The sequence below is a fragment of the Numenius arquata genome, chromosome 5 (assembly GCF_964106895.1).
Source record: "Numenius arquata chromosome 5, bNumArq3.hap1.1, whole genome shotgun sequence".
Classification (NCBI taxonomy): domain Eukaryota; kingdom Metazoa; phylum Chordata; class Aves; order Charadriiformes; family Scolopacidae; genus Numenius; species Numenius arquata.
Genome location: NC_133580.1, coordinates 69,941,642 through 69,956,981, shown reverse-complemented (window position 1 = coordinate 69,956,981; position 15,340 = coordinate 69,941,642). Strand labels below are relative to the sequence as shown.

The window sequence follows — 15,340 nt, the reverse complement described above, 5'->3', positions numbered from 1 at the left end:
ATCAGAGCTCGTCTGGGCCCTGATGGGATTTCCTTGATTGGATTGCACAGGATGCAGCCTTCGCAAATGGCTCCTCATTACTCAGGAAAGCCAACTAATGAGCCTCCCTGCTTTGATTAGGGCTAGAATTTGGTTTGGAGGACGGCAAAGGGATAATAGTATTTCCTGGAAAAAGCGCTGGCATGGAAGGACATATTGTCTTGATTAATGCTATTGAATAACGAGGTCGTTCAGCAATCCTCGATCTAACTTCCTGGCTCCCACTACCAAAACAAACAATACCTAATTTTAGGTCTGCTGAAAAGCATTTGGAGATGTGGTTGTTTTTTTTTTTTTTTAAAAAAAAAAAAAAGAGTAGGTGGGATTCAGCTTTGAGGCTGAAATACTGATGTGTACAGAGCTCGGTAACGCTGAGGAATGAAGGATCAGCTTTTATAAAATCAAGGCAGTTTTATCCCCCCGTACTCCTGCCAGAAAACCCGGTGTGTGCAAACTGTTGTGGTTATTGTAAGGAGCCACCGAATGAAACTCCACGAAACACAAACGCTGCTGCGGTACTCAAAGGCAACTAAACAGCAAAACTAGATCATCTTTTTCCTTTGTTTTGCACATGGAAATAAGGTACAGATTTTAATGCCCATATTATAATAACTTCCATTCCACACAGCGGCTGTGGTTCTTTCCAGTATCAGTAATGCACTAGCCACACGTTTTGTCGTGGTTCTACGCCTCTTCTCACAAAATATTACAGCCCCAAAACCTCCAGGCATAATTCAAATTACGACCTTCACTCCGTATCGAAAGCCCTTCAAACCCTTCGGCATAAAATATGTATTTGCACATCAGGGAAAGGTGCAATTTGAGCTCCGTAATTAGAAGGGAAATGCAAAGTAAAGCCTTTGGAAGGTGATACCAAAAGGACATGGGAGCAGCAGGGACCGGCAGAGACCTGAGGAGGGGACATCGCAGACCCCCCCACCTCCAGCCTCCCCTTGAAACTCTGCTCCCCTCTTTGTGCACTTCATTACCTTTTAATCCTCATCTTTTTTACAGCTCTGGTGTGTGCTACTATATAGTGCTCACATACAGCAGACGCTCTGGACCTCTACAGTGATAATTCTTCCCTACTACCCCACAGGATAAACAACAGGCAAGCGCGGGTCTGAGGGTAATATTGCCAAGAATTCCAACAGGACTTTATCTGGTAGATTTATACACTCACGGTCCAGACAGCTAGGCAGTTTCAGGCAGTGAATGCAAATATTTAAGAATGTAAGATATATTCACATTTGCGAGACTCGGGTTAATTTGCAACGTGAGCCACAACAAATAAAATATTTATGTGACATTTTTCTCTGGACCGTTACGCGTTACAAAGCGACACGCAGTGAGACCACCCCTGACAGAAATAAATCCCCCGGTTTACCTTTATTTTTCACCCCAGCAGGGCCAGAATTGCATCCTTCATCAAATTTGAGCTTTTAAGAGGAAAAATATTAACCGCTAAAACGTGCGGAGGCAACCTGAGGTACGTACGGCGTGTCTTGGGGGGGAATCACAAGGGGCAGGAAAAAAGCCCCAACAGTGAAATTTCACATTGATAGTGCCCTTTCCTGCCAAGTCGTTAAGTCTGTGTGTCTGTGGATTTTACAGCTTCTATCTTATAACCAAATTCAGGACCTGAAGACGATTAAGTAGCTATGGTGAGTTTTGCTACTTTAAACCATGAATCCTTAACGTTAAGGATATCACATGATGGGAAAAACCAGAGAATGTCTTCTTCTGGCCTGCTGTTTTTATTTTCAAAGGTGGAAATGCAGTTTCCAATTCTTGTCCCCTGGCTGGGGGCTGGATTCTCTTACCGGGTAGGTACGGGGACTTCGGTCAGAGCACCCAGCATGACGGCCTGCTGCAGCCGGACAAAGGCAATGAAAGGACTCTCCAAGAAGTCTACCTCCCCCACCAGCACGTTGGAGGCCTCAGCGTCACGGGGCAGTTTCTTCATGAATTTATTCTTCAGCTGGAAGCAGGAAGGAAAAGAAAATTAAGGCTTGTTAGGCACGCAAACAGGAACATGCAGTAAAATTTACCCAGCTTTCACCCACGTTTCCTCCCTGGTCAGAATGTATCTTTGGCCATCATCGTCACAGAGTCTACTGAGGTAGAAATGCTAAGAAGATGAGCCCCAGAAGAACAATTATATTGTTCCTGCTTGGAGCCAAGGCGATGCTGAGAAGATTATGCCTCTTGGAGCTGCTCTTTCTTTTTACAGACCTGAGATGGTATTATTTTGGGGGAGAAAAAGGTATGCAGCACTGAGGAAGAGGAGTAGATCTGGGGAGGGTTTCAGGAAGAAGCACCACAGCACCTCGCTGCCTGGCCATCCGCAGGACGGGGAAAGGGTAGGCACTTTTTACCCATGAAGGTGCAACTCCACGATCTGTGGTCACCACTACAGACATGACTGGCCTGAGGAAAACTATCCCTGAGGGATGGACGCCAGGAGCTGGGCACCTGCATTTTGCTGTGGACGTGTCTTTTCAAGTTCCAAGCCAAAGACTAAGCTTAGTGCAGGCTTTTTGGAGCACGTTTTAGGAGCCTGTGGCTTCTGCCTTAATCCAAGATTTGCTTGAGGTTGTCCGAAGCTGTTGTTCCCATTGCCTGTGCAGGCCAGCACATGAGGAGTCACCGGGCCAAAGCAGCAGACCTGCCGGGTTTGAAACTACACCAGCGGTGTCAATAACCATCTGGGTGAGAGACTGGCTCGCTCCTGCTTCCCACCATCGCCGCCAAGCCCTCAGCCCTCCTGCAGGCTGCTGCCCTCAGAGACAGAGTGGGGCATGGCTGAAGGGTGACAGAGGAACATGTGCCATCATCAGAGACCTTCTGCCCAGGAGAAACCCCCTTCTCAACCCTTCTACAGAACATGTGCCATCATCAGAGACCTTCTGTCCAGGAGACACCCTCTTTTCAATCCTTCACAGAATGATGCTACTACGTCCCTCACCTCCCAAAGGTCTGAAGGAAGAGAAAGCCTTGGGGAGAAGTGGATTCTTTTGGATGGGGATGCCTCAAGTTTGGGAGCAGCACCAGAGAAGCCAACACAAGGTGATTCCACCAGCAAGGAAAGCAGCACTGGGGCTTCTGTCACGATATGAGCAGCACTTCTTGAAATGCAGTTGTGCTGCTGAACAGTGGGGCTCAAAATTGCAGGAAAGTGAGCTAAGATGACCTATACAGCTGTATTTATTCATTTCCAGCAATCCTTTCCCCAGGCATCCAAATGGTACCCGAGGTCCAATTCTGTGCTCGTCACCATTAAACCAGCGTGCCAGAAGAAATCCACTGACCAGCATCATAGAATCACAGAATGGTTTGGGTCAGAAGGGACCTTAAAGCCCACCCAGTGCCACCCCCTGCCCTGGGCAGGGACACCTCCCACCACACCAGGTCGCTCCAAGCCCCCTCCAACCTGGCCTTGAACCCCTCCAGGGATGGGGCAGCCACAGCTTCTCTGGGCAACCTGGGCCAGGCTCTCACCACCCTCACACCAAAGAAGTTCTTCCCCAGATCTCAGCTCCATCTCCCCTCTGTCAGTGTCAAACCCTTCCCCCTCCTCCTAGGGCTCCCCTCCCTGATCCAGAGTCCCTCCCCAGCTTTCCTGGAGCCCCTTTAACTGGAATGCCCTTTAGGCATTGTTCCCGTGGGCCAGCTGCCAGGGTTACTCTCATTTATACGTCTTTTCTCAAAGTGTAGCTATAGTTTCATGCTAAAAATAATTCCTTGCAGCCCGGAGGTTATTCCTCTCAGCTCTGCACCTCTGTCCTGTAACTGCAGCCCAGCAGGCTCACGGGGCTCTGCAACAAGCATCCTCTAGCTGAAAACAAAAAAAAAAAAGATCAACTAAGTCCAGCTATGGCATTAATTGCTTCTGATTTGATAATGGGGAAACACTGCAGCAGCCGAGTTTTAAAAATCAGCCTCTCCTGGCTCTCTTCTGCTGTCTCCCTGGCTCTTGAAATCTCTGTAGCCTGGCACAAAATTGCCTTTTCTGCTAGGTTATTAAATTAGCTCAAGCAGCAAAGCTTCTGCAGCCTTGGCCACGCTGGTGAGGGGCACCACTGTCCCCCCCCCCCCTCACCCAGGGATTTCCGAGCATCCACAGGTCCGAGAAGAGCTTTTTGTTGTGGCTTCAGCCACAGCAGAATTAGTTTGAAATTGAAGGCTTTTGGAAAAAAAACGCACAACCCTGCCCTTATAGCTGGTTCCCAACTGCCCCCCTCGGGGGTCTCTGGAGCTGGTGGGGGTTTGTCTGGCAGAGGGTGAATAGGGAGGGAGGATGTACTGCCAGAAACACCAACGGGGGGGGTGGGGGGGAGGAAAAAACACTCAACCGGGCTACGAATCCCTCACGAGCTTTGCCAGGCGGCTCGAGGAAGTAGAAAAAAGGGGGAGAAAAGTCTCATGAAAAGGCAATGAATTATTGATTCAGCTGGAAGAAAACTGTGGGGACAACCCTGCTCCCGCATGCTTTCAGTCGGGATTGCAACCAGGGAAAATATTAAATAAGCATCAAGGAGCGCTGCGGGGGAAGCCTGGAAAAGCGCTACCAGTTCTTCCATGAACAGTGTTTTGGAGGAAACTGGAGATAAAAATATAACGGGAAGGTATCAAATCCCCAGTAAACACTCGACTTTGCTGAACAGGTTGGTCCTGGGCTTTGCTGGGCAAGCACGGTGTTGGCCCCGACAGAGGTCCCCTTCTCAAGCAGCAGCATCTCGAGTCAAAACAGCATGGCTCATTTTGAAGAGCTATCGTTATAGCAGGTTGTTGTTTTTTTTCTCCAAATGAGTTTTGCAGCACCACTCGCCGCTTCCTTAAATCATTTATCAGGCGGGTGATGGGAAGGGCGCAGTCAGCCCTTACAAGCCATTTCAAACCATTCCCCCGGAAAAGCTTCAGGGAGATTGGAGTCCTCGGCAGCACCCGAGAGCAGGGAGAGAAGCCGCAGAGCTGGAAGCGCTATATTCGCTTTCCCTGCACTCTGCTAAATTGCGCATCGCTCCAACCCCACCGCTAATGTTACGCTGAAGGCCAGAGATCGCCAACGCTGCACTTGCAAAAAGGCAGGGCAGCCTGAAAATCACAATTTCCCTAAGTGCATTGTAACACTCCCTTATCATCAGCATCACTTAAGATTTATCGGAAACGAAAGCCACTCCTCAGTCCACGCGGCTTTTATCGCATCTCTTCCTTGGGTCCTAAGGGACCAAGTCAGACCGATTTTCGGAAACCACTCAGCACTGAATATTTTGTAAAGGATGGAAAGCCTCTTCCTTTCTTTTGGGAGCACCTAGCCCATCTGAGAGCAGAGCTGCCCAACACCCCGGAGCAAGAGAAAGTGAAAAGGAGCACAGCTCCCGCCCGGGACCCCGGCACGCTCCCCAGAGTCGTCTGCAGGCGAGAGGAAACTCCATTAAGCGAGTCATTAGCTGAAGCATCAGAAACACAACGCTAAGCAAAACCCCATGATGCAGCATGAAAATTGCACCTAGAGAAGCCCTTTAGCCGGTGGCTTTACTGTAACGATACTCCAGCCTTTGCAGAAGAACCTGCAAAGAACACGTAGACACCGATCTATGGGTGAATCTTATGTGTCACCATTGGGTTTGATCACCCTCAGCCTAAGGAAGAGTTACCAAACAACAGCCTCCGGCTGTGTGAGCTGGAGTTCAGCCACGGCCTCCTTCAAAATGGGGGTTAAAAGCTCAGGAAAGCTTAAAATAGTGTCCTTTTTGGGGACAGAGCTCTGCGCCGTGCCCTGTGGCATCAACAGCCACCTCTGCCTTTGCGCAGGACACCTCAGCACTCGGAGCATCACCATCAACGTCTTGGACTCATCACAATCAACGCCTTGGAGTCATCGCCGTCAGTGCCTTGGAGTCGGGCTGCTCACCCCATCAGCATCACCTGGATTTAAATGCCGGTTGATGGGGAGAAGAGTCCCGATGAACTGAGAGGGGACACAGCCCTCTTGCACCTATTTTACACAACGCAGAGCTTCTGCAGCTGTGCCCTAAGTTTGGAAAATCAGCCCTAAGTGAGAAGAGGGCCAGGACAAGAGAAAACCTATTAGTGAAGCGTGAGGATATGACTGGCGTGAGCTTTTCTGCTCTGCTTTGTGGGCTACCACCACTGTCCCCACCTGATAGTGCCTGCAGTTTGCAGCAGGGAAGCCCCACAGCAAAAGGAAAAATAAAGAAAAATATGATTCAGGTCTAATGCCCTTACATAGACACAGTAGATAGCTAATAATCCCTGTCTCATCCTTCCAGTAACAATATAAATGAAACAAAATCAGAATGAAAGGGCCAATCACCAACTTCACCTAAGGAAGCTACGAGCAGACACTAAGGTCACAACCCACCGTCCTCCAGCCACGCAGGATCTGAAGCGCAAGCTCCAACTCCCCTTCCCTTTAGCAGCACTTACTTGGCATCATCAGTGGAATTGAGCCACCAAAGCAAACGCCACTGGCATGAGAAATTGAGAATGCTATCCGTCCGGCAAATATCAATAATACAGTTTCCAGGTTCTTGCTTAAAAGCCCAGGAAGGTGGTTTTTGGCTCTGGGAAGCAAAGCTCCCAGGGCAATCCCATCCAGTGGGGAAAATGTTCCACCTCTCTTCTTTCTTCTTTATGCCCTTCATCATTTTACAAATCTCCCTCCTCTTCCCCATGCCACACTTTTTCAAGCTGAAGACCCCCAGATTATATTTAGCATCTCCAACAGAGAGTCTATTCCAACCTGCTCTTTTTCACAGAATGATGTGGGGTTGGAAGGGACTTCTGGAGATCATCTCCTCCAACCCCCTGCCACAGCAGGGGCACCCACAGCAGGTCCCACAGGAACGTGTCCGGGGGGGTTTGGAATGTCTCCAGAGAAGGAGACTCCACCACCTCTCTGGGCAGCCTCTTCCAGGGCTCTGCCACCCTCACAGCAAAGAAGTTCCTCCTCATGTTGAGGTGGAACTTCCTGTGTTCAAGTTTGTGCCCGTTCCCTCTTGTCCTGTCCCTGGGCACCACTGAAAAAAGACTGGCCCCATCCTCCTGACACCCACCCTTTGAGTATTTATAGGTGCTTTTTCACTCTACCAGGTGCCATTTCTGAGTTCACCACCCTCAGCAACCTCCAGAATTGCACTATTAGGAACGGCCAGTGCTTGATGTGGGGCCGAGGAGCCCACCTGAAGGTGAGGGTATGATTTGGCTGCAGGTTCCATCTCCTGCTTAGCTCACAGGGTGCAGCAAAACTCAAACTAAAGGTCCCTCTTCCCCCCCTCAAAGCACGGCAAAGCCCCAGAGTGGGTCACAGAGATTACCATCGGGAGCCGAATGGCACACGCGGTGCTTTGTGTAACCAAAGGAAGGCTTCACGGTCCCTGATCACAGGGAGAAAGGATCCAGTTCCCCCAATTCCTGTGACATCAAAAGCCAAGGGCAGCATGGTGGGGGGGACCTGCCAGCCCGGCCGGTGGCACCAGGATGACCCAGAGCATGACCAAAGGTTTGGGGTAAAAAAACCCTCCCTGGGGACAGGGGTGAGAAGAGGTGAGGGCTGTGTTATTTAACAGAGGCCATTGAAAAAATTCCTTCTGTCTTCTGTTTACTCTGCGCAGGGGTATGTGGGCTCACCTCATGGCAGCATCCTTTGTCACCGCGGGGTTCCCACGCCTGAGCACAGACACACAGAGCTATTGTACTTTGGGAAAGGTTAATTCCCCCAGGAACCCGAGTCTGCCTCCGTCTCTCTGCTGCTCTGGGGCTGTTCACGTATACCTTTGAGGTTACCTGCCCATAAATTACCCCATGAATGTTGAGACCTTCATCGCTCTGCCTTTTGTCTGTGCGTGGAGCTCCACTACCCAGGAATGCCGTAGAGGTGCGGGGAGAAACGAGGCAAGCTAAACTGCATCGAGAAAAAAGGCCAAAATAAATGAAATTCCAGTTTACTACACTTCCTAGAAACTTTTCCTTTCCTTCAGAAAGATGGCAGTGGTCTGTACTGGAAGATAGTAATTCTCCTCAGAGCTCCACAGAATTAAAGTAGGTCACCCAGGCTGATGGACCTAAAAATTAGGAATGGCTGCTCGTGACCGTGGAGACGAGGAGAGGTTTTTCAAACAGGGAAAGGGGCGCATCCCTCCCACCATTCATCGCCGCACTTCACTCCAAACACTGGGATCCCACCAGCGCCCTCCCCGTCCGTCGCTCCCCCGGGAAAGGCAGGAGGACTCCCCTCAACGAGGCCAGCTTCTTTCTTAACTTCAGAGCCGGCTTTGGCACAGATCCCCTGTTGATATGGAAACACCGGTTTGAATAAACACTGCAGGCACCACAACAAATAAGAAGGGTTTTGTGCCTCTCTCTGACTGACCACATTCATTCAGGGCCGTTTTTTTCTGTCCCATATACAAGCGGAGATAACGCCAGGGCAGTAAACTCCCCTTATATCAACATATATTCATTTTCTGTATGCTGTTGCATCAGCTCGTTAGTAACAGGTCCCCGACAAAAGAGATTTTCTTTAGAAGTCCCCTTTATTTTACATCCTGAGCATGTCCTCAGCGACTCAGCCATTCGGAGCTGCCAAGGACATTTTAACAGGGCACGACCGATGGATTTCTCGTGGGAGGAGGGACCGAAGTGGGAAGAGCAGCGGGAATTTCCCCACCTTCCTAGGGTCCCCTCGCACTACGGCCACAAAGGGGCTGAGAACGGCTGTGCTTGACCCTTCCCAACCACCTCCATTCACAGATAAAGCCAAAAAAATAATTTGAAATATTTTCAAGTTATCAAGAGCTAATTTACGGTCCCGGCTCTACCACCACAAGTGACAAACTGTCCCCTGGGCATTGCAAAAGGATTACAACCTTGTGCCCCCCAAAAGGCTGTTGAGACGGAGAAGGGACCCGGCCACAGGCACGGTGTAGCTGAAGATGTCTTCGTGGGACAGGAGAGTGAAACCCCAAACCACGCTGCCAAAGGAGAGCTCGGCCCAACCAGGGGTTAAGCAATACGAAGTATAAGCACGGTCACTAATATTTCCACAGACAATCATGTGGGGACACTTTTATAAACATTCTCCTGAAGCGCCTGTGACTCAGACACTGCGACTGAGCAGCGCAGTTTGAAACTGGCTAGAAAGCTGAAAACCACCAGAAAAATCCTATCTTGAGGTGCGCTGAAAATAAGAGAGAATGGAAAAGTGACACCAGAAAAACACCCTGGCAGCCCCAGGCAAGCAGCCATCCAGCAGAGGAACGGATGGTGCAGAGCACGGATCAGAAAAGCTTATTTACATTAAATATCTAGAGGATGTATAACGTGGCTAAGATGCACCTAAGCCAGCAGAAGCGTTAGATCTTTTCCAACTCTATCTGGCTGGACAACCTCCATGTACATAGATACATACATCCTCTTGCTGTCCCCAGGTTTGCTGGAGAGCCCACCAGAAGCACCTGCTTTTTCTACACCGCTGTGGACCAGATGGGGGTAAACCACAAGGTGGTCTTTTTTGACAGCTCGAGAAACCTTCATTAGATCTTTCAGTTTGGTGTTCTTCAAGATGGGGTCAGAGAAAAACTGGAGGAAACGGCTCGACCTTCAAGAGCTGGAGGAATTCTCCTGCCGTGGGAAGTCCTGGTCTTTCAGGAAGTGCCAATGATGTATCTGGCAATAGAGAGCTCAGAGCCCAGGAAGCCCAGACGCTGATTTATTAATTGGGAAACAGAAAAGAAAAATAAATTGCCCAAAAGCGCCGCTGCCCCGGCGAGTCTATCTAGATGCAAATGACCAGCACATTAACTGCAGCCAACACCTCATAAAATAAGACAAATGGAGGCAAATCACTTCTCTGCACTGCTACCTCAGAGGCAGTGTCCTGCCAACACAAATACAACGAAAGGGAACACACCTCCCCTTCCCTAATTATCCTTATAAACTGCCAAATTGCCAAACAAGCCCAAAGCAAAACCATGACAAAACAGCAAAATTTGGTGGCCTTCACTGCAGTTATTTATCAGCGGAGCGGTTTGAGTCAGGGTCCTGGTGTCTTCTGTGAGACACTGGGGTTGCTGAACTGGTCCCGTTTGCCATCCCAGTGCAACCCAGCCCAGTGAATCAAGCTGCCTCGATTCATGGCAGAGAGGAGCCGGCTCATGCAAATTACCTGACTGCAATATTCATAAATAATCCACTCCTAACCACGCAGAGCCGTCGGGGTGCTCAGCACTGCAGGAGAGGGGCAGGACGAATCCATCAAAAGCCTTTTGTTTAGCTCCGGGGCCAACTTCCCACACCTTGGAGGTGGAAAGGGAAGATTCCCTTCAGAGCACCCTTTTTTTTTTCCAGTTTATTGAGCATAGCAGTGAAAACAGGAATAAAACCTTTTTTTCCCCTCTTCACTTCTTCCCCCACAAACCCTCACCTCTGGTAGAGATGAATAAACAGCCTGTTAGGGCTTTTTATCCCAGGACCTCTGCTGGGATTGTCACTTTGGTGACCATCAGCAGATCCCAATGCCCCGAAATAAAGAGATAAGAGTATATCAAGCCTGAATCATAGAATCACAGAATGGTTTGGGTGGGAAGGGACCTTAAAGCCCATCCAGTGCCACCCCCTGCCCTGGGCAGGGACACCTCCCACCACACCAGGTTGCTCCAAGCCCCCTCCAACCTGGCATACAACCCCTCCAGGGATGGGGCAGCCACAGCTTCTCTGGGCAACCTGGGCCAGGCTCTCACCACCCTCACACCAAAGAAGTTCTTCCTGAGAGCTCATCTCCATCTCCCCTCTGTCAGTGTCAAACCCTTCCCCCTCCTCCTATGGCTCCCCTCCCTCATCCAGAGTCCCTCCCCAGCTTTCCTGGAGCCCCTTTAGGGACTGGAAGGGGCTCTAAGGTCTCCCCGGAGCCTTCTCTTCTCCAGGCTGAACCCCCCCAACTCTCTCAGCCTGTTTCTGAGAGCCTGAAGGTCTCTCGGAGAAAATACACGTAACTTTTGCTCAACCAGACATCCCAGCTCGCTGCTGCCTGCGGATGCTCTCCACAATCTCTTCTATGTAGGTGAACCCTGTCCCAACGGCACAGGCTTTGGTGTCCACACCCTGCGCCGCCACCGACTGTAACCGACTCCGCACTACCAAAATAAACAATAAACCACTTTCTTATTAATTTCCCTTTCCACAGGCCGCCAGGCGTGAGGACCAGCCTCCCAACCGAGGCAGGGGGGCACCGTGTTTTGTCTGCCGCAGGCACACGGGAGCCCAATCGATATTATTGATGCAACTTTTGCAATGAGTAATCCACAGTTAAAGATTTTTCCGCAAACTCCACACTTCGGTAATTGGCCCTTCCTCTCGTTTCAGCTTTATGATCATTTGCTTCCCATAAATTAAAGGGGAAAAAGAGTAACACGACGTTTTTAATCTAGCAGACATCCCAACCTTACGAGTAACCCAGGACTTCATTATTTTCAGATTTCCTCGTCGTTTTATGATTTCACGCCGCCTTGTTCTGATGGCAAAATTATTTCATCCGGTCTCAAATGTAAGGAAGAGAATTCCACCCTTCCTCCCCCGCGGATGGCTCCCTGCCCTGCCAATTTGGGAATGGGCAGCACTTTTTCAGCTGGTCCTTTGGAAAAGGCCTGAGCCTCCTCTGCCCTTTCCTGACTCCAGCCTGTTCCAAGAGGGATTCCAAGTTCATTTTCTTCGTGAAAGAGCTTAATGGTTACCCAGTAAGAAGATTAACTCTGAAAAGTGTATTAAGAAGGCAAAGAGTATGAGAAAAACAAAACAAAGGCAAGATCAAAGCAAATTCAAAGTCGGGATAAAACCAGCCCTTCCCTAAGGGTCAAGGAACCAACTTCATGACGCTCAGTACAGGTAAAGCTGAGTCCTATCTCTCATTTTAATAAAACCATATCTCATTATTACCGCTTGTCAGTGTGCCTTGGGACCACTGCAAATATTGTCCCTCATCCTCAGTGCTGTCGATCTTCTAACTCATCTTTGCCATCTGTGAGAAAGTCACCGAGCTGGACGGGACATCTGACCAGGTCCCACGTCCCTGTAACAATGCAAAGATTGGCTCCTCATTATAGTCACCGGAAAAACCGAGGGTTCTTGTCTTTTTTCACCCCTCTCTGTCCCTGGAGGAGGCCAGTCCAACTGTCACCACCTCTACTGTGCCTTTGAACGTTGGCATCTTTCCCGATTTCTCCACAGGGCAGGACAAAGCAGGCCCTTACAAACCTCAGGGAAAGCATCCTCTGGGAGGATTCTCCAACAGATCTTCAGGGAAAACCCAAGAACGTCCAGTGCTCTCTAGAACACCCCACTGCCATGCCCTCGGCAAGATCTCAAGCAATTTTAACACCTCTCCACCCTGCTGTGACAGAAGCACCCACCTCACCCAGGTGTTGCCACGGCACAGATATATAAATGCATAGGACCACAGAATGGTTTGGGTTGGAAAAGACCTTAAAGCCCATCCAGTGCCACCCCCTGCCCTGGGCAGGGACACCTCCCACCACACCAGGTTGCTCCAAGCCCCCTCCAACCTGGCCTTGAACCCCTCCAGGGATGGGGCAGCCACAGCTTCTCTGGGCAACCTGGGCCAGGCTCTCACCACCCTCACACCAAAGAAGTTCTTCCTGAGAGCTCATCTAAATCTCCCCTATCATCTGTCCTAGCTTAAGCCTCTTCAGAGTTGTCTACATCAGCAGGGCTTCTGTAGATAGCAAGGCAGTTGTCCAAGGGGCAACCAGCCTACCTGAAACCTGAACCCACTCTGCGATTCCAGCTCTCCCCAGGGACTGAAAAAGAAGCTCAGGAGACCAGGCTCGGCATCGGGCACCTCAAAGAAGTGCCTATGTTTGGAGGGATCAGTCTGGGCTTTTGCCTTCAGAGCTGAGGTCCCAGCTGCTTACTGCCCCTTAATTGGATTATCTAAAAAAAACAACCACAACCCAAGCCACCTGAAAGCAGCCTGGCCCAGGTGACCACGCTCAAGCCCTGCTGCCAGTAACAGCTCCAAGAGGAGAGAGAAGTGGCCAAGAGTATTAGATAACAGGCCAACACATGCCATCCTTCTGCACAGAGCCTTCCCCCTCCCAGAGTGTCCTCTTCTGACCTCCTTCAGGCTCGTTTCCTTGCCTCTAACCTTAAAGGCTATCCTTGGAAACCAGCAGTTGTTGCAAACGTGGAATTGAATGGAAAAATTCAGTGGTCACTAGTGATGAGGCAACCCCAGCACGTCAAGAGACTGGATCCACAGAGAATGATCCCGAAGAATTATCAGGGTTGTACAATGGGAGACACCAGTTTTCAACCTGGACCTTACAACATGAAGGGAAAAGGAGCAGAGAAGCCACAGATAATGCCCAGGACCTGCCTGATTTTCTGAAAGTACATAAGGGAACCAGTCCTAAGCAGAGACAGAGCATCTCAGGACGGAGAAAGTTAAGTATCACTGGGGCTGGGGGCTGGTGGTTGGGTAAGAAGACTTTCTCAGATAGGATGAAAGTTCTGGAAGGTATGGCTGCTTCCAGCTAGATGTGTGTACAGGGCAAGAGCTGTCCTAAGGCATGGTGCCGTGTCCCTCTCCACATCCTCATGTGGGTGACAAAACCTGCCCTGCCAACCTAAAAAAGGGAGGGCTTGAGGTCATACTTCGACTACAAAGCACCGGCCACCAGCACTGCTCCATGAAGAGAAAGAGACAGAAACAAAAAGAAACAAAAGGGTAAAATCTTCCAAGGAGCACATTTCAGAGTTTGAAAAGAGACCATCCAGAACCTCTACTTGAATTTTACTTATAGAATCGTAGAATGGTTTGGGTTGGAAGGGACCTTAGAGATCATCTGGTTCCAGCCACCCCTGCCCTGGGCAGGGACACCTCCCACCAGACCAGGTTGCTCAAAGCCCCATCCAACCTGGCCTTATGTGTCTTTCTGCTCAGTAAGAACCTACCGAAATGCAGATTAAAGGAGTATTCTGGCTATAATATCGTTACACTCTTAATTGCACCGTTCCAGTTAGCATTAAGGGTTGCAGAACTGACAATTAAGGACGTAGGTAGGCAGGAAAGTTATTGAAAGGATACAGAAGTTTGCTCAAAGCCTTTCTTCCTTTTAAACACGGGCACACAACGCTCTCCTTTATCTTTGGGAAAGCAGGGAGTGATAAAAGAGCTTAGGTCCTGGTCCTGCTCCAAGGAACTGGTTTCAGCCCGTCGTAGTTCTAATAAACACACCAATAAATAACAGCTGGAATAGCCTCTCTCTCCAGCAGACTCATACCTCGCTATACGGCCTCGTTAACTGACAACCTTCTAGATGGGACACCAAAACAATGGAAGCCGGTCACTCTGTTGCCAAGGCAAGGAAATCTGTTGTCTTTCCAGCTCCCGTTGTTGAAACACGAGGGATTATCCCCTTGCCCCCTGTACGGCATGCGGAGTTCTGCTCAAGGGAGTTGCCAGGCACCACCACCATTTCACAAACTTTACCAAGACGGGAGTTTCAGTCAATCAGTAACGAAAACCAAGATCTGAGGTGATTTCTCAGGCCGGCTTCGAAAAGCGAGCAGTACAAGGGTTCCATTGTGCAGAGTTCATCAGCGGGACAGGGGCTAATTAACTAAGCGGCTTTTGGGAACTAGTTAGTTTGCAAGTAACGGTTTTCACTACAAACAGACAGGCATTATCTACATTGAAAGCTAAAAACTCCGGAGTGCACTTCCAAACTGGATTTATTAACAGATTTCACTAGTAGCATTACCGAAACATCTATTTTTATACCCAATTCTACACAAAAAGTCTATTATCTGAATGCGCCCAGAGACGTTTCACGAGGAGGGACAACTCCGACCGAGATCTGCAAAGCCTCCTGCAGCATTCGGACCTGGTTTTCTGCTAGTCTATAAAATCCCAGTTATAATATGATGATTAAAACCATAAAACATAGCAGTCTTCCCAATGAAAAAAAAAAAAGCTACTTTACAATCCTACTCTTTCCCCAGTTGCGGCTGCGTATATTAAAGGAAAGAGGTATTTTGCAAACCCGACCATTATAGATCTATGCTACAACTTTGAATGACACTGAGGTCAATGCAAAACACTCTTTCCATAAAAGTACATTTATTTATATAAGTATATTTATTTTATAGATCTTTAATTACTCTTAACTCACTTTTCTACACCGATTATGTTGCTATGCCCCTTTAAGGCAGAGCTGCGCTTACAGAAGATGGCCACCAACCATCATTTGAAGGACTG

At 49.3% G+C, this 15,340-nt stretch overlaps 1 protein-coding gene across 2 annotated transcripts in view; it reads right to left on the bottom strand.

Moving 5' to 3' along the window:
• Window positions 1-15,340, bottom strand: part of SLC4A4 (solute carrier family 4 member 4) — a 198,896-nt gene that overhangs the window by 52,085 nt on the left and 131,471 nt on the right. For both annotated transcript variants that reach the window (XM_074147199.1, XM_074147198.1), the window contains exon 8: window positions 1,863-2,020. In XM_074147199.1, coding sequence (XP_074003300.1) covers window positions 1,863-2,020 — 158 coding nt within the window. The remainder of the gene's footprint in view (window positions 1-1,862; window positions 2,021-15,340) is intronic.